This window comes from Quercus lobata, chromosome 2 (assembly GCF_001633185.2).
Source record: "Quercus lobata isolate SW786 chromosome 2, ValleyOak3.0 Primary Assembly, whole genome shotgun sequence".
NCBI lineage: Eukaryota > Viridiplantae > Streptophyta > Magnoliopsida > Fagales > Fagaceae > Quercus > Quercus lobata.
In genome coordinates, this window is record NC_044905.1 from 61,786,771 (window position 1) to 61,806,058 (window position 19,288).

Genomic DNA, 19,288 nt, shown 5'->3' on the forward strand with positions numbered 1-19,288 from the left:
GTTAAATTGACTCACATGCTCTACCGGGTCTGATCGACCGCTATAGATGGCGAATGCTGGTTGGTTGAACCGTCGAGGCAGCTCAGCCCCTTCAATTCTATACGTGAAGGGGGACCTTGAAACCTGATCCAACGCCTTCTTCATGGCGTCGTTTCCCGAACCCTTACTAGATGTGCTCTCATACTTCCGCACAGGGCGTGGTTCCTTTTTGTAGGTAAAGGTTTCACTTGGGGGGGTCCTTGACCTCCGTCGGTAACTCACATCCTCCGCATTAGAGGACTTGTCTGAGTCTGAAGGAGATCGCCTTCGCTGTGCTCGTCGTAGCTTCCTCTTCAGATCATCTATCTCTCGCTGCATGGCCTGGTGACTATTTCGCTTCTGGGACACGTGACTACCTATCTGAGTGTGACTCTGGCTTGTCCGGATAGTATGCGCACTTCCCTCACGATTTCCCCTGTGGCCTGGGTTGACGGGGTTATTTTGCCTCTGGGACTCGGCGGGTTGTGTCTGTTGGGAGTCAGCCTGGTGAGGATTCTCCTGGTGCGGACCTAGTTCTGCCATGCTTGACCGTTGTGCTAGCTGATGCTCTAGTTCCTCCCACAGACGGCGCCAATTGTAGTTGCACGATTTTCCTGGCCCAAATTCGATTGATCAGGCCCTGGCCCAAAGCGCAACCCACAATAGATATTTGTAAAGGATGGGTCAAAGAACTTGGTCTCAGTGAGTCTATTCGGTCTGATATATGGACAGCATTGTTGCAGAAAATAAAAACACCAGAATGGATCTCTCACGTATAAGTTTATTTCTTTAGTTCCTCATACAGAATTTTTCATCCCCTTCTTTGAGGGACTCCACTACATTATATAGTTCCCCTCCTCTCATCTCAACCTTACACCTGTTGATCATCTAAGCATCTACTTGAGTGCCTGTCCCATCAGACGCCCTCATCTCTCCCCATGTGAGTTGCAGAGGCCAAGGCGGTACTGTTCAGGGGTCATTTTCTCATTAATGCGGCCAAGAGGGTGGTTGGGGCGCAATTAATGTGGTGGTAGCTCTCCCTGGGATATTTTGGATTTTATTCATTTTATATGTTGAGAGGGTGAACTGAGTTGGCTGGGGAGAGTTCCCCGTCTGGACTTCGTGACGTCCGAGGAGGAGTTACTCCTCGGAAAGGTTACCTCCTCGTTATTGGGATTGAATAGTGCTTCATGTGTGGTTTCTCTTCGGGCAGGACGCTCCTCGGACGGGCCTGATTTTGGAATAGCCCATTATTTCTGGGCCGGGCCCCACAGTAGTAATCTCAAATTACAATAGATGCAAATTATTAATTTTTTTCCAAAAAAATAGAAGAGCCTTTGAGCGTGTGCTCAGACGCTAGTTTAAACTAATAATTGTATCCATTCTCAATTTGAAAAACTCATTCCAAGCCACACTTATGTTGATTTCCTAGGCGTCCAACCCAACTCATAGAACGTGGACTTTTTTCATTAGGTTATTTGTTTTTAATTTTTATCAATTTAAGATTTTAACCCATTTCTTATGACTTAGAGATAAAGATAAGTTTATTAAATTAAGGGTATTTCATTAGTTTTTTTTTTGTTTTTTTTTTTTTTATTGAACGTGAGTTTTTTTTTTTAATAGAATAAAATATTAGAAACGTGTGTTAGAATAAGTGGGTTAGTGGGAGTGTTCCTATTTTTTCGGCAATATTTTTTCAAATTTATCTAAAATTTAGGACTTTTTAAATTAGTAATTTTACATGTCTAACTCTACTATTTAAGTTTTACAAATTAGTAAATTTGAGGGTATTTTGAGTATCGAAATTGAGGAATTCAAATAGAGGAAGCCCCTTAAATAGTAGTATAGATAATATTCATATTCATATTAAGTTTATTTAACCTTATAGATGATTTCTATCTCCCACCCAAAAAAAAAAAAAAAACTGAAGAAAACTTTATAGAGTATTTGTTATTCCTTAAAGGGAAATGCTAACAAATGTCCTTAAGCTATTAGTTATCCCTTTCTCTTTGATATGTCAACCACCGTTATCCTATTAATTAATTGTGCCAATCCTTGCCACTAGTAGCAAAAAACGTAGATGAAAGTGAAACTGCCACCGTTCTTTTGATTAAACATTGCTGAAAACAAAAAATCTATCTTAACCATAAATGACTAAACCAAGAATTGATGCTGAAAGTTGCAGAAAAGCAACAATTTAATGCATCCTTTTATGAATGAGAGCCCTCTGCCCAATGTTATTTATTTTTTCCCCTTTTTAGACAGCTACAATATACTGCTAAATTTGTTTCTCAAATCTTGTACTCTCTTAAATTTTCAATCAAGTATTTCGTATATGAAGAGATGATAATTAAGCTATACAAGACTCTAATGTATATATATTCTTGGAATCGCAAGCAATTATGTTAGACAACCTTTTATAGAATTACTAGCCATTCTTTGCTAAATGGTCGGTTTTGAATTGTACAAGAGAACTTTAACAAGCACATAAAACACACTACTTTCAAATGGTGGCTTTTTCATTCTCATGTCATGCATGCCAACTTAACAAACCTTTTGTTGTGGAATAAAAATTTGGACAAAAGGGCTCATGCGTGTCAATAAGTAGTCATTTAAAATCATGGCGCAATAGCACCAAACATTTATAATTTTTTTTTTTTTTAAAGATTCAATTTGAAGCGTAGTGCTTTTATTATTTCATTTCTTGTCATGTCCTTATTCCAAATTCAAAATCAATGGATGCCCATGGTTCCCAAGTTTACTTTCCAAATAATATATTTTTTCCTTTCCAATGCAATAGTAGTATTGTAGAGTGTAGTGATCAATTTATATATATGACTTTTAGGTTTGGACACTTGGGGGTGCTTCGTGCAAGTTACGCGCATTGAAAACGCTTGGGGAATAAGAGTGGTTTAGGGTATGATTGAAAGGTGAAGTAGGGACAAACATTGGGACAATATTGTTTCTTTGAGGAAACAAATTGAGTAAAGGGACATGTTGGGAAAGGACAGCCGTTGGCCTTCAAGTGTCCTCTAATCCTCTCCAACAGGCAACAGCTAGCGTCCCGTGGACAGCCTGTTCTTCCTCTTTTCTTTTTTACTCTCACGTGATAATGGAAGTTTCCATTGCAATCACACTCCATGTCCATGGCCTTTTCCAATATGTCTATTAGAAATAAGAGGATTTGAACGCTGAAGTCCTTGATGTTTTTAGTTAGAAAATACCATAAATTTCAATTCAACTATATATATATATATATATATATATATATTGTGAGGGGATGGTTTGTTCACAAGGTACTTCGGCCTGTAAAGCAACAATTAGGAGAAAGTTAAACCTAACCCAAGAAACTATAATACAGGCCAGATAAATGTGATAGGGTAAAAAACCCTAAGCCCAATTAAGGGCTTCAGATCCTTGCACCGATGACTGCTTTTATGGCGGTCTAGTGACTAGCTGATGAAGGAATGACCTATGCATTTCGATGATATATATAGAATATCTAAGGATGAGCCACTACATTATGGAAATTTGTCCAACAAATCAAAGGAGATAGCACCTAAATTCAGAAACAGGTACCTTCACATTAAATGGATGTTTCTACCTAACAAAGCTACATTTATTATTTAATGACTAACTTGAACAATGTTACACACCTAATAATGTACCCATTTTTCTAATAATTGAAAGGGACACTTGATGAAACAAGCATCTATTAATCTCCACCATTGAAATTCACTACTGAGGTGAGGGGCAGCTAGTATAAATAGAACCCCTTCCCAGTTGAAGAGGGAATGAAGAATAAGAGAGAAAAGAACTGCCCGAGAGAGATATTGTATTCATTTGTTCTTAGAGATATATAGCATCCAATTCAATCTACATACTACTCATTACTCTATTATATAAGTTTTTGGTGATTACAGCTGACGCTATTTAGCTCTTCCATTGTAGACTCTAAACCCATATATACATATAACAAATCTATCTCAGTATCTTTTAAACCCCCCTCCGACAATAATGATATTCGTGTCTCATATACAGCATTAATCTTACATGTGATTTTTATAATATAAGTTATAAGGTTCTACGTAGATGCAAGAAGGTTATAACTTACAACTATTGTATCAATTTATATGTTGAATAGATATATTCATTTTTTTAATTAAAAAAACCATAATTATATATATAAAGAAAGTTGTGTTTTAGCTTTTGACTATACTATTTCATTCTCTGTTTATGAGATGCTCTAAAAATCTTATGAATTTGATAGTATGGTAGATGAAATCTAGGACATTCAAATATATGATACGTATTTCAAGTTTATTAATCCTACCATCTGAGTGCCTCCAAAGAGACCAACTATACTTCATGTTTGAGTTGGAACATAATTAAAACTTTATATATATAAAAGAAGTAGTGTTCTAACTTTATTTTGATAATAATGTTTACGTTTTATTGGACATAAAACATAGTAATTAGGTATTAAAATTTAATTGAAAAACCTAGTATATTACAACACTTAAATACTCACGGGCAAAAGAAAAAAAAATCACTTAAGATACTCTATCCAAATTTTACCATTAAAAACTACTATCGACCCCCTCCAAAAAAAAAAAAACTATTGGCTCAGCAAAACTAATACCATACCTTGAGGACAAGAATAAAATTACATCAAATTATTAGATAATGGTTTTCGAAGGTTTTACTTCTACCATATATCAGGAAAAAATAAATAAATAGTGTCACATATTAAGTATCTTAAATTTCGCTTTCAAAAAAAAAGTATCTTAAATTTCTATCCAATTTATAATTTACTTTTGAAAAAAAAAAAAAAAGTATCTTAAATAATAGTGTCGCATATTAATACGGACGTAACAAGCACCCGAATTTCACAAAGTGCAGAGAAATGGTGGGAAAGCTGTTGCATTTTGGTTGAATCCAGAAAATAGTTATCTAGGAAAACTAGAAAAGGACCGAAAGGTGCCCATTTATGTGATGTGACTATTATTACTTTTTTTTGGTAAACTACTTATTTAATATTTACTTTCCCTATTCTCAAAAATAATACTATTTACCTTTCAAAAAAAAATAATAATAATAATACTATTTACTTTCCCTCGTGTCTGTTAATTGTCAATAATAACGAAAAACGTTTTCGTTTAATCTTTTATGGCAAAGAAATGTGAAACGACGTCGTTTCCTTTTATTACCTACACGACGTCGTACACTGGCTAGCAAGTTCTAGAAAGTCCCAAAAACAAAAGCACGGCAAAACCCCTAAATTTGATTTAGGCCTTAAACCCTAAAAAAATTCTCTTCATTCAGTTTCAGAGCTCTCTCAGAGTTGAGGGCACAAATTGATCAAGCAAAAGAGAGATGGTGTGGTTTCAGTGCGAGGATTGTGGAGAGAATCTGAAGAAGCCCAAGTTACCAAATCACTTCAGGATTTGCTCCGCCACCAAGGTCTCCAAAACCCCCTCATTAATAATTTACTTCAAAGAATTTCGTTACTTTTGTTTTTGGGCCTTTGTGGGTGTTATTTGATTATGCTTGAATTGAATTTTCAACCAAAAAAGAAAAAGAAAAAAATCAAATTTTTTGATTGGGGTTTGTTAATGTTGCAGCTTTCGTGCATAGATTGTGGACAGACATTTGGGCAGCAAAGCGTTCAAAGTCACACTCAGTGTATTACTGAGGCGGTGAGTCTCTCTCTCATTTCTATGTTTTTTTTCTTCTTCTTTATTAGTCATCAAATTCAGCTCTGTGCTTGGTTTTCTTAAATTTGATTGACTTATTTGATGGCTATATGTCATTGTAATTGAATCAAATGCTGTAATTTTTAGAAATGACTTAGCTCAGTAGCTGCTTATTTTGCATATGCTGCATTAGATTACACTCTGTGTGTGAATATCCGGTTTCTCGAGACAGGCTGCAAAAAGTCTTGAGAGAATTTTTTTTTTTTTTTTTGTGTGGTGGCAATCATGTTTAGTTTGTTCACAACTATTGGTCATGCAAAGTAATTGCTTTAATATCTGATGTTATTATCTTTGAGCTGAAGATTTCGGAAATCTTATGTATGTTGGGCTAAATTTCTCTCACTATTGGGCAAAAATGTGTTTCTGTTTTATTGACTGATGTTATCCACTTCATTTGTCGACTTGGGTATAAGCTATAAAAATAATATTGCATTGGGACTGAGGATGTCATTTGTTTGTTTTTGGTTTCAGGAAAAATATGGTCCAAAAGGCCAAATGAAAGTTTCAAATGGTTCAAGCGCCAAGCTCAGCAAGGATTCAAAGCAACAAGTTGATTTTGATATAAATGTTGGGTTATCTGAACGCCCACCATGGTTTTGTAGGTATGTTTTATGTCTTTTTGAACTCCGTATCCTAATCTGTGAGAATGTTTAATTTATCAAATCAATTAGACAGTGTAACAGTTTGTTGGAGTGGAGAGTAGAGGGAATGGGAGGGGAATGGTTTAATGAACTTTGTTTGGATGTTTTTTAAGAGGGGGGAGGGGTTTGGAGGGGTATCTTACCCCTCCTAACCCCTCGTTATTAAGAGTGGAGGGGATTAAAAAAAATTAAAATGTCAATTTTGCCCTTAAGATGTCAATTAAGGGTGTTCACAGGTCGGTCTTGGTTGGGTTTGTGCTTAAGCCAAACTTGATCCGATCAGTTCGGGTGGGGGAGAACGGAACCCTCCATAGACCCATAAGGAATGGCGGTTTTGACGGCTTGAGTCTCAATGGGTGGCAGTCAGATTTCGGTCAGAGTCATTAAAACAGTGGGGAGAGGAGAGCTCCACCAGATCTGGTCAGAGAACTTGAGATCTCCACCAGATTTGATCAAAGATCTCAAGAACTCGTCCAGATCTAGTAGAGATCTCAAGATCTCTTACCAGATGTGGACTTAGAACTTGCTGAAAAAGGAAGAGAAGGATATTGGACGGGTCAGATTTCATTTTTCCAAGGGGGGAAATCTGACTCTCGACCTGTTTCAATCAGGGTATTGACCATGGAGAACTGCCACCAACCGCTGCTTTCCATCAAAATCATCCGAACCTAGCAAATCGGTCTGGGTCGAGTGGTTCATTGGGTCTCTACGTTATTTGGACAGCCCTACATTGTCAATTTATATTTATTTCTTTAAAATTAATAAAATAAGGTGAAAATTGTCAATCTATATGAAATTCCCCTCCCCTCTCCTCTTCCTAAATTTTTGAAGCATTCAAACAAGGTGAAAGGGTAACCATTCCCCTCCACTTTAATTTACTCTCCTCTCCTTCCCCTCCTTACCCTCTACTCCCCTCTCCCTTCAAACATCCAAACAGTGTAAAGGTGCCCTTTGACTTGGAGAACACCCCCCCCCCCCCCCCCCCCCCCTTTTTTAAAAAAAGGCCATATTCAAAGTATATGTATAACTTTAGACTCCATTTGTAATTCTCTCTGCACAAAACTAATTACAATGATGATTAATTGACATTTTCTCTATAGTAAGTATGTGGAAGACTGGGAATTTTATTTGTAGAACCCAACAGATGACTTGTGGTTACTTCATGATTGGATCTGAGTTGTTGCTCAATGTGATTTCAGCCTCTGCAATACCAGCACTACTAGTAAGCAGACCCTGCTTCTCCATGCTGAAGGAAAGAAGCACAAGGCAAAAGCCCGAGCTTTCCATGCCGCAAAACAACCACCTAAGCAGGCAGAAGAATCTGCTCCAGAGACAAAGCTTCCAACTGAAGATACTCAAAAAGATGAATTGCTTGACAATAAATGCGCAAAGGAACCAAATTCGCAAGATCCACCCAAATCTGATACTGAGCATAACAAGTCAGAAACAGATAAAGGAACTTCACCATTGAAGAAAAAGAGAAAACTTGATGCATCTGCAAAAGATGATTCAAGAAAGAAGACCAAGGATGATACTCCTGGTGACTTAGGTGATGGGGAAGCTATTCACAGCGAAAAAGCAGAAGCAGATGAAATAAAGAGTCAGTTGAAGAATGATACATTGGCAGAACGTAGCTCAACCAGAGAAGATACGAAACGGAAAATAAAGTGGAAGAAGCTGATCACATCAGCCTTGAAATCTGTATGAATCTTGAATAATATCACTCTTTTTATGTTCATTTACATATTTTCTTTTGGTTGTGTATATATTCCTCTGCTTAGCTACATGTTTTTAGATTGTATAGGTGATATAAAATTGACAGCAGGAAAAAGAGACCCACTTCCTATTCCCCAGTATGGGGATTAAGATAAAAGGCATACTTCAGAGTCCTTTCTGAAACAGCTTATTTTGATATTGCATTTGTGCTCTTTATCAAGTACACACTTATGTTTCCTATTTGTGTTTTAATGAGAGGCAGAATCCTGATGGAGTTCTGAAGATGAGGAAATTAAGAAAACTTGTTCTCAAGGCTCTCCATCAATCTGGCACAACAGAAGATGAAACCAAACTCAGTGATACGCTTGAGCACAAGGTCAGCCCACCTTAGGATTGTGCTTTTTGTCTATTTATTATATGATTTATGATATGAGTTGAACCTGGAACTGGCCTTTGATTATTTCATGATTTTCTTGTTTAATGCCAGATCAATTCAAGCTCTAGATTCACAGTAGAGAACAAGTATGTCCGGCTGGTGGCTAAGGATTGAAGCACATTTTGGAGAGAGCCTAGAAAGGAAGTCCTTGCATCTCTTGGTGTAATCTTTCTAGTCCAGTCTTTGCAGGCATTTGCTTGTCTCATTTAATTAAGAATGAAGCTTAGCTGCTGCTCCTTTTGTACGTGGCTTCCATATCTGTGTCTTGTTGTAGTTTTTCTCTCATTTCTTCTGCTAGAAAAGTTTTCAGAAGAAATATTTTGATCTCCATTTTTTCGAGAAATTGAACTTTGTGATTTTATATTATCTTATAGAAGACAGTCATTTTTTATTAAACTACCTGAGCAAGAGAAGAGTTGTGGTTTTGTTTCTACTAAAATTTTCTCTTTATTTTTCAAACAGAAAAAGGAAACGACCCCTTTCTATGCTGCTCTTTGACATCTGAGTGACATGCTATATGCAAGTATTTTGGAAACGTCAAATTCTTGGCTGTTAACTGACCTCTAATCATATTATTGTGAATTTGTATTTATGGATCCATTGTATTTTCAGCCTCAGATATCCATTTTGAAGACTACCAAAAACAGGTGATGGCAATTTTGGTACAGGCATCACAACCACCATAGGAGAACACAATCTGGTACTATTAGTTAAAAGGGCCCATCACAATCACCATTTGTAAAATAAGATTTTCATATCTTAACATCCAGAAATGGCGTAATTTATAAGTTATCCAAACAGAACATCAGTCTATATCTATACCAGACACAAACTATTTAATTCAGCAAACACGGGGCTTCTGCATCGGACTGGTACATGGTCCCAATGGGCATCCATATTGGACAAAGCCATTTCCCTGTCGGTGAGCCAACCCCATTGTTCTGGATCGTTGGATTGCTTTATTTTTAGGATTTTACTAATGTATGCCCTTGGGGGACACATTAATTTACATTTTTGGAAAAAAATTTCTCGAGAATTGAAAATGTAATGACAGCTTTTTTAATTTCCGAGAAAATGTTTCCAACAATAGAAAGCTTAATGTGTGTCCTAAGGGCACACATTAACCGGACCCTTATTTTTAAGGCGTGTTGATGATTTTATGGTTGGCCATGGATAATGTCTCTGGAAGGTATGGTGTAACTATCATTATAATGGCTTTCTCCTCTGTGTACCATCGGGACCCTCACACATGAACGGGAAATGAATGACATCCCAATTGACCCATTGGGTTCCTTGCCCATGTTCCGAGCTTCAAATGAACTATCAAATATATATTTATGAAAACTTGTGTCTAGTTTACATGTAAACAAATTCTCTTCTATTTGTCCATATAATTCAAAACATTTTGAAACAAGTAGTATTGGATTTTATCATCTAATCTCAATTTTTCTTGGGGGGCAGTCTTGGGACTATCTTTTTTCCCCTTTCTCTTCTGCTGTGTTATCTACATGTCCTCGCAATCCCACTTCAGTTATTGATGCTCGCAAAGGTGTTTAGTAGCATTTTGAGACTGGAGCCACCGGGACTAAAAGAAAAGAATAGCTGCAACGATGAACAACACTACAGTAAAAGCCAGTGCCTGCAATGACGAAAAAAAAAAAAAAAATCCCTTCTTTAAGATAGAGAAACTTAACACCACAAAGAACAAAGAAAAGGAGAAACACAATGAATTTTAACAACTCAATTTAAAAGCAGTTGGATGCTTTGACTTTTTAATATAAGGAATACCATCATAAGGTTGAGAGAGAGAGAGAGTAATTACAGCAATTGCTGAGGCTGCTAGTCCTGCTCGCTCCCTAGGATCCCTGCGGTAGTAATTTCCAAAATAGAGAATCGTCGCATAGTACCAAAGAAGTGGGAACACAAACCCTAAAAGAAATCTGCAACATAAAATAAAGCCATTAGACAACTACATATGCACTATGCAGTTGAAGAAGGGAGAAGGAACTAGATGATATACTTACGAAAACCATCCAATCCCACAGCCAAAGCATGGAAGGGGCTTGTCATAAGTCCCAAGTTGGGAGTGTTCCAAATCTTTAACGAGAGTATATTTGCCCTTTTCACGGCCCATAGCATCTGTTATTTGCCCTAACATCACCACAAAAACACTTCAACAAAAAGAAATGCTTGCTAAGAAGATTTTGTTATATCAACAATCAAGAGATCTCATATTATCAGATCAAGCAGAAATTTAAATGAAAATGACACAAGCAACAAGATTTGAAAAAATTAATGCAATGAAAAATAAGAACTTCCATGTCCTCATAAATTACATTGGGCACATTTGGTACATTGAATGGAGATTATGATAAAAATGGTAGTCTTTATTTTTGGCAATAAAATATGTTATAACATAAAAACTATTACCACCATTCATATGTTTCGTTGTAAAATTAGAATAAAATTAATTGTTTTTATATCTATATTATAATTGTTATTTGCATATGTAAATTTTGTATTTTTAGAAATATATTAATTTTAAAAGTTATTACACCTGCTAAGGGATACTATTACAACCCTTTCAAGAGGAATACATATTCCTCAATCTAAGGAATAACTATGCCCAGTAATGAAGATGCAATCAAATAACCAAATAGTTATTCCACATGAATAACACATTCCATTACCATTACAACATACCAAACATGCCCTAAGAGAAGTGATGAAAGTAGATTCTACTTGGAAACAAATCCAACAAATATCTAAGTCCTTGAGATTGATGGCCCTAGTGTGCTATAGCTAGATTTAGACAAGTTAAGAACAATACCAATCCAGCAGGGGAGCCAACACCAAACAGGGAGAAATTAAAAGCATAATGGAACATGAACAAATTACCCAAAAGAAAAAGGCACAACAACTGGAACATGAACAAATTAAAGGGGAGGTATTTAAACATGTACCACAAGAATGTATTTAATCTCCTAATTGAGTATGCTTTTAGTCCAAGTAGGATTAATACCTTTAAGTAGAGAAACATATCGAGCGGATGATCTCAAAAGATCAAGATGCTTATTAGAGATTGATCTCACCAATTCAAGGCCAGTTCTAGTAGCATCTGTAACAACAAGAAGTGCCAATTTATTGCTAGAAAGTAAAACTGTCATTGCATTTGTTAATTTTTCTGTTAACCATGTTTTACATGCATCAATATTCCTTTTAAAGGTCACAGAAGACTCATGTTGAAAGGCTTCAAACATGGCAACTTTCCAAGTAGAAAGTGCCAGCCTCTGGACGTGTTTTGTGGGCATCATTCGCACCCTCATCAACCCTGGCTTGCATGAGCAAAACCAACATTTCTAAAGGGGTGGGTAAAAACAATGAAGAGGAACAAGAAACAAGAAGGGATAATAGATTACAACTCTTTCCAATGCAATGAACATTTGTCTGGCTATAGACATGCAACTATAAGCACAAAAATAAGAAAACACAAATGGTTAAGAAAATTTGAGTACTTTTATCCATTGCGCAAGCTCAAATGTATTCCACAAGTTGAAGCCCTCAGTTGTATTGTGACCCTAACAAGATACCTGCTTTGCAAGTTTAAAGGAGCATGTCAGATTTAATACTATCATAAAACTTTGTGATTATGCAATCACTCTTCCTCCACTGTGTTTCAGAGAGAATAGAGGAAAATAATTGAAAAGAGGGAATCTTGAATTCATTATATCATTGAGAACTTCATTTGCTTTTTCTTAGGTATTTTATGTAAAATTGTGCCTCATTTCCATACCACATGTACATTAACAAAAAACACACTAGAGTTAATAAAGGGTGCATGAAGTCCATAAAGGGTTTTCCCCAATTTTATGCACAACAATAACAAAAACTTAGTCCCAAGAACCTTCAACAAACTAATCAGGATCAGCTTGCACTGAGGCACAAGAAGGAATGCATATTCTGATGGCATAAACTCTTCCTTTACACTTTGTTTGGGAATTCATAAAGGAATGGAATGGAATGGAACAAGCAAATCATAAAGGAATAGCAAAACTATGAATCATTCCCATGAGATGTGTGTTTATAAGGAGTAGAGGGTGAATACCTAACAAAGAGCTGTGCCTTTTATCTTTATCTTCTTTTCCTTTTTCTGTGGGTGTTAAAAAAGTCAAGTTTATTTACTTATAGCTTCTCACGATTGCAGCATATTACAGAGACACAACACAAACATCACCATGCTCCAATCAACACAAGGGAAATGTTTGACAAATATCTAGAACAACAACCCAATTTGCAGACTAGAATGATAGTTTCCAAATCCCATTAAGTCTTTAAAAAAATCATTTAACTTGATTTGTAGGCAATAAAGTGTAACCCTCAAGCAGAGGGAGCTGAAACAAAGTGTACCCTGATGCCTATCTCATTACCATCTAGAGTAGACTATCAATAAGACATATTTTGTTGTCTTCTGTTATTTCCTTGGCACTTCTTTCAACCTTAAGAGCTTAGATTGCCGCATATAGAGGCAGTGCACACAAATGAATCTATAAAGCCTAGTCTATATTGTAACCAATTAAAGAGATCAAAGGTTAGAAGCAGGTGCATGTATATCTATCTTAGTACTTAGATCCTGATAAATTTAACCCCGCCCAATTTACATTGGAATAACCTTCCATACCAAAACCCATCCAGAGCAATGAAATTTTAATAAGTAGTAGCTATAAATATGCCACACACAACTAGAACAAGTTTCCTTTCAGTTCATAAACCACCCAATATCATTCATAAACAACGAAAACGAACTAAACTGTACATAAATTGCTTACACCCATCAATCACTGAGCCAAAAGTTCTCCAAAATACACAAAAAAGAACAGCAATTCATAACTTAATTTACACTAGCACATATACCCAGAACATAAAAAACAAATTTCCATCAAAACAATCAAGAAAATAAAGAAAAGAACAAGAAAACAAAACAAAGTGCAGCATATAAGAAAGAAACTTGCCTTTGAAGAACAAGAACTGAGAAATGAAACTTTTTTTTGAATTTCTGCTTCTTCCTGCAGATCGGAAATAGAGAAGGACTAAAACTATGGGACCTTTGCAGTTGGGTATAGTTTTATGTGATACATAAGGATCCCCTTCAGCACTAAACAACTGAAAGCTAAGTAAAATTGACTCCCTCCCTCCCTCTCTCTCTCTTTTGTCTCTGGCACAGAAGAGAAAAGTCAAAGCCTTTCAAGTTTACTCAACTCACTATTTTTTTAAAATTCTTACCTCTCTCAAAAAACAAGAAAGCCATTCTTAAAAAAAAAAACACACACCCCCAAAAGAAAAAAAACACTATTTTTTAGGATTATGAGTTTGTTTGGATCTATTTATTTTGCTGAAATTAAAAAGAAAATTATTAAAAATATTATAAATAAAAATAAAAATTAACTAAAATAATATAATAAAATCATAAATAATACTAAAAAATATAACCGGACTTATAAATAATAATAAAAATAAATTAAATAGTAAAATAAATTAAAATTTAAACTAAGCCAAACACGCACTCAGAAGTTAAGGCAGGTAGGTAGGTAGCTGAGAAGTTTGATTGGGTAAAAGCTCCAAAAGACAGGTATACCCTTAGTTTGACTTTCATTTTTCCTATAGACTAGATTTTTATTGGTAGATGCCTCCACTAAGTAAGAAATTATTTTCTTTTGTGCTTTTAATTCCTCTTTCTTTCTCTATTATCATTACTTTTTTAATTTGGGATATTATATTCCTCCTGTTGTTTGTACTTGGTATATGGAAGAATTATTGCCGGCAATGATTGGATTGAAAGTTTGGGTGGTATCCCATATTTTAGAGTAAGGTTAGTGTTACACATTTTGACATAATAAATATCATAATTCGCGATATAGTAAATTGTGGTTGGTGAAAGGGTGATGGTAGGTACATGTGGGGACATCTCTCTATCAACCATAACTCATCATGTGATAAGTTGTGGTATTTTTTGTGCCAAAATGTGTGACACTAGACTTATTTCATATTTTAATCATACTTTTAACCCTTTGTCAAAATTATAAAAATATGGGTCTAGTTAATTGGTATATTTGGGACTTTTATTAATAAACTATTTTAAAAAAATGATACTACTTTTATGATAAATATAAATAATTGTCAAAAAAATTAGTTTTTTTTTCTTTTTTCATAAAAAAATTCTAAAAATATTTTCTAAATTAATACTGTTAGGATATTCATTAAATTTTTTCTCAAAATATTTTTGGAACCCTTTCTTTTTTGGTAGGTTGCTTTTGGGATTTAGTTAATTGAGGCCATTAATCCCATTTTTGTAATAGTATTTTTATTACCGAATGGTTGAAAACTTGTAGGAGAATAATGTACTTAGGAGTTAGGATAATATTTTTATTTTAGTTTTTTTTTTTTTTTTGGGGGTAAAATGGAAACTTCATTCAACAAACTAGAAAAAGAAATAGGAGTCTCAAGACAAAGCTTGTTAGAGTACAATTCACAAAGGTTTGACAAATATACATCCAAAAGATCAAGAGGAGAAATTTTATCTATTAATTTTTATTTTTTGAGAAACAAGAGGAGGAAAATTAAAATGAACTAAATCAGTATGCTGACTGTAGGGATAAAGGCCCAAGATCATATATTGGGCCTTAGGCTTTGTTTGAGGATATTGATAGGTCCAAGGAGGAACAAACAACTATTAGGAGTTCCCAGTTAAAGTCTCATAAGTAGAGGACGAGTGGAGGATGATCCAAGGAGGAACTCCTCCTCGGATATGATGAATGCAGCTTAGATATGTATTTCGGCAATTAAAGTGACCCTCCAAGAAGCTCCCATGATAGGAACGTGCCCTACGAACATACTAGAAAGAAGGAAACCCAAAAATATCTAAGGGAAAGCTGCTACCATCGCATTGCAGCTACTTTTCTGGCCGCATTTATGTGGAAAAGACCTTCGAACAGTGCTGCATTGGTCACCACAACTCACAGAAAGCCAGAGAGGGTGTCTGATGAGACGAGTACTTAAGTAGGGGTTCAGATGATCAACAAGTGTAAGACCAAAATGAACCAAAGAGAGCTATATAATGTGAGAGACCCTCCATGAGAGAAAGGGGGGAGGGGAGTAGAGATAGAGCACTATAGCAATCTAAATTAATAAATTATATTTGTATCCATCTGTGATTAACTTATACAAGGGAGACCTCCTCGGACTGAAAGTATATTAAGATCAAATTCTCTTATTTGTGTTTGATTGTCATTCAATTTAATACTAGCCGTTGTTCAATTCATTAGGGCCTAGTTCTTCGACCCACTATCTATAAATTTATTGTATCGGACTCATTAGGCCAATATCCCATACGTTTTGGGCTTGGACTGTAAATCAAGACCCTACACTGATGACTTCCCATTCTAGTTAGAGCATCAACACATCCATTCACCTTTTTGATAGCAATGGCTCACTTTCTGGAGAATTTGAGGAATCGATTGCCTGCAATCAACTACAAAAGAAGAGTTAGTCATGTTTACGGTAATAGAATTAGTAATTACTTAGGCATCAAGCTCAATCTCAATCGCAACAAGACTAAGGTTTCTGCATATGATAAAATCGTCTCTAAAGGCCTAAGGTTCAGCTAAGAAGCTAGTGGTAGACCCAATACTTTGAGAAAAGCCCATAATGTGGTTTTTTTATTTATTTATTTTTTATAGAAAAAGATTGTCATGTTATTTTATTATGGAAAAAATTAACAATTGTCCTAAGGACATTGATTTAGGACATATTTTTAGAAACTTTTTATGGAAAAAATTGACTTTTTTGACAATTTTTTATATTTATCATGAAAGTGGTATTAAAACTTTCCTAAAATGATCTATTAACAAATGCCCTAAGGACACCTGTTAATAGAATCTGATGATGCTAAAAATCGTCAGTAAGTCGCACAGTCTTCACGTACTTTAGACAACACTTGCAAAACAGAAACAAAGAAGACCTTGTAGAGGGTACCCGTGTGATACCGGTCAAATACCCCCCAAAAGTCAAGTTAGAGAACTTTCACAACTCTAGAATGTCAGAGTTGGGGTAAATTATGTGTACCTTGATTTGTGAGAGTTTTGAGGTTTTTATAGTAGCGTAGAGTTGACATCCATTTATTGGCAGAGAGGGTCTTTCCTTGTAGGGAAGATCCTTGTTAATGCACGTATCTTAAGGGATCCTTTCCTTATAGGGATCTTCTTGATTAGGGTTAACCGTGGGGCACAAGATGTTTCCTTATATACACATGCGTGGAGGCCAAGCAAGGCCATGCTGGACCTGTTACAAGTTTCTTTCTCCCTGTTAGTTTCCTATCTAGGTGTCCTGATTGTCTTACAGATGTCGTCGGGTTGGAGGTGAAGTTGTCAGCTTTGAAAAGGACTCGTCGGCCTTATAATATTGTCAATTTCTTCTCTGAAGACCGAGTATGGCTGATGGGTTCTTTGAGACCAACGGCTTCGCCTTATATGAACAAGTTTAACACCTTTTTTGGAATTACCTTTATCAACTGCCCCCTACTCCATGGCTTCATCGGCTTTAGCTGACGGGTTATGGAATTTAATTTGTAGCTTTTCTTGTTATTTTTACTTATTCAGGACAAGGGGCGTTCATTAATGGTTCCCTGAGTAGCTATCATTAAATGCTGGGACATATGGCACAAGTTGGTTGGTCTCGTTTCTGAACAAAAGCGTTGCTTCGTTTCCCGTGTATTTTCGTCCTATAAATATTTCACTTCCTCCTCTCATTTTTTCTTATTTCATCTTTGCAAACCAAGAGAGAGCTGTCATTCCGTCATCTTTGCTGTCGTCTACTTGCTAATCCCATCACCTCTACAAACTCGTCTATTAATCTTGTAAGTTCTTTCCTTTTCATTCCTTTTCTATTTCCTTTTTTTTTGTTGATCATTACTTCTATAGAGAGACCCGTCAACTTAGGTTCTTAGAATACCTCCATTGCTTGTAGGTGAATAGATGTTAGGAGGTAGTGAAGCAACGAGTGAGCAGTCGTCAGTCTGTGAGAGAGCGAGCTACGACGAAGTCTTCCCATTAGGTCATGGGCCCAAGAAGGGCTTGTCCTGATCGTCAGAGAAGGAATCGTCTACCCATTCTCTTATCAACGAGGAGGAAGATTATGATGGAGAGGAAGTAGAGGAAAGAGAAGGAGATGAGGATAAGTACAACAAGGGTGAAGGAGAGAATGGGGGGAGTTAGAAGGAGAAGATGACGAGAATAAGGATGGAAGCAACGAGGGAGCTTTTGTGGAGGGAAGTTCAGGAAGCCCAAGGGATGGTCATACCCGTCCCTTAATTCTTCCCACAATCTAGACCGTCAATGACTTTAAGCCAACAATGACGACCAAGATTTTTAACAACTTAAGGGACCATTACCAAATCCTTGATAACATCCCAATCCGTCTGCCTGGAAAGTATAAGAAGTGCTACTCTGGGAAGACCGCGGACGTCAGCATGTATGATGTCATGTTCGCGGCAGGATTGAGACTGCCTCTGAAGGCGCTACATAGTTAGTTGTCCATTTTCCTTGGTCTGTCCATCAGCCAAATCGCCCCAAATGCTTGGAGGATATTCATAGGGGCTGAAATCCTTTGGGGTCGTTTTAGTAGAAGGAACCGTCAGCTTACACTAGACGAGTTCTTTTGGTGTTACAGACCGCAACATATCTCCTCGTCTCAAGGGATATATCATTTTGTAGCAAGGAAGAAGACACTTAGGCTGGTGTCTGACATGCCCGACTCCAATAGAAATTGGAAGGGTAGATACTTCTTTGTTCAAAGGACGAACTGGGTTGCCATCAGGAAGAGTGGATGACGATGCCCTATGGTTTTGACAATACTTGGGGTATTGTCAAGGATTCAGGTCTAGTATCGTCTGCATTTTCACTTTTTCTTTTATTTATTTGTTCAAGTGTTTAATGTCGTCTGCTTTTTTCTTCTTTAGCTAGTGTTTGTCCATGCATAACCGACGAGCAGAAGGCTTTCATTCATCGAGTTCTTAAGATCCCATTCGACGAGTGGAAGTACAGGGACCTAATCACCCTTGACACATTGCACGCCTACTGCGGTGGTCTTACGCCAACGCTTGCAGCTCGCAAATTAAACACCTATTCTTGACAGTGTATGCTTGTATTTTTTTTTTATTCCATCCATCTGCTTCTTCCCGTCTGCTTATTTAACGTCCGTCTCTTACCCTTTGTAGAGATGGAGGCAGTGAGGTAGAAAGCCCTGGTAAGGGCATTAGCTGGAGCTCGAAAATAGAAAGAGAAAGAGGGGGCCTCCTCGTCAGCTCCCAAGGGCGTCACCAAAGGGTTGTTCCAAAGAAAGAACGAGGGGAAGGACAACCGCCTACTCAAGAAAGGACCTGCCCTCCCTGCGAGTGACAAACCAAAGAAGTCGTCACCTCCCAAGCCTAGCCACGGAGCAGGCAAGGGTTTAATGATGATGACTAGTCCCATCATTCAGGGAATCGTCCATCGTCTTCTCACGCACAAGGAACACACCGTCGAGATGGTTGAGTAAATCATCAAGGACACGGACTTGGATCCTTATACCGAGCAGACGACAGAGGAGTTGGGAGCGTCGGGTCTTTTTGACCTTTCTAGGGTACGTCTCCCTTTTTTTTATTTTTTACTTTTTTAACTTCCTTTTACTAT

General features: G+C 36.7%; 2 protein-coding genes across 2 annotated transcripts; one reads left to right on the forward strand and one right to left on the reverse strand.

The window, feature by feature from the left end:
- Positions 1–5,269: 5,269 nt before the first annotated feature.
- On the forward strand, positions 5,270–9,102 carry LOC115976071 (UBP1-associated proteins 1C-like). The gene is made up of 6 exons (XM_031097164.1): positions 5,270–5,481; positions 5,643–5,717; positions 6,246–6,376; positions 7,615–8,116; positions 8,394–8,507; positions 8,619–9,102. Exons 1-6 carry the CDS (start codon positions 5,395–5,397, stop codon positions 8,679–8,681), a joined length of 972 nt encoding a protein of 323 aa, XP_030953024.1. The 5' UTR covers positions 5,270–5,394; the 3' UTR covers positions 8,682–9,102.
- Positions 9,103–9,874: 772 nt separating this feature from the next.
- On the reverse strand, positions 9,875–13,783 carry LOC115976073. Its single transcript, XM_031097166.1, has 6 exons — positions 13,577–13,783; positions 12,083–12,157; positions 11,590–11,685; positions 10,592–10,718; positions 10,390–10,507; positions 9,875–10,206 (listed from the first exon to the last, which is right to left on the reverse strand). The coding sequence occupies exons 2-6, from the start codon at positions 12,090–12,092 to the stop codon at positions 10,153–10,155; spliced, it is 405 nt and encodes a 134-aa protein (XP_030953026.1). The 5' UTR covers positions 12,093–12,157; positions 13,577–13,783; the 3' UTR covers positions 9,875–10,152.
- Between the last annotated feature and the right edge of the window lie 5,505 nt (positions 13,784–19,288).

Excerpts from the sequence above, each read along its gene's own strand:
- LOC115976071 (XM_031097164.1), top strand. The coding sequence starts at position 5,395 with ATGGTGTGGTTTCAGTGCGAGGATTGTGGAGAGAATCTGAAGAAGCCC. Across the intron at positions 5,482-5,642 it reads GGATTTGCTCCGCCACCAAG|CTTTCGTGCATAGATTGTGG; the intron begins GTCTCCAAAACC and ends TTAATGTTGCAG. Across the intron at positions 5,718-6,245 it reads CTCAGTGTATTACTGAGGCG|GAAAAATATGGTCCAAAAGG; the intron begins GTGAGTCTCTCT and ends TTTTGGTTTCAG.
- LOC115976073 (XM_031097166.1), bottom strand. Across the intron at positions 10,508-10,591 it reads TGTGGGATTGGATGGTTTTC|ATTTCTTTTAGGGTTTGTGT; the intron begins GTAAGTATATCA and ends TTTATGTTGCAG. Across the intron at positions 10,207-10,389 it reads TAGCAGCCTCAGCAATTGCT|GCACTGGCTTTTACTGTAGT; the intron begins GTAATTACTCTC and ends TCGTCATTGCAG.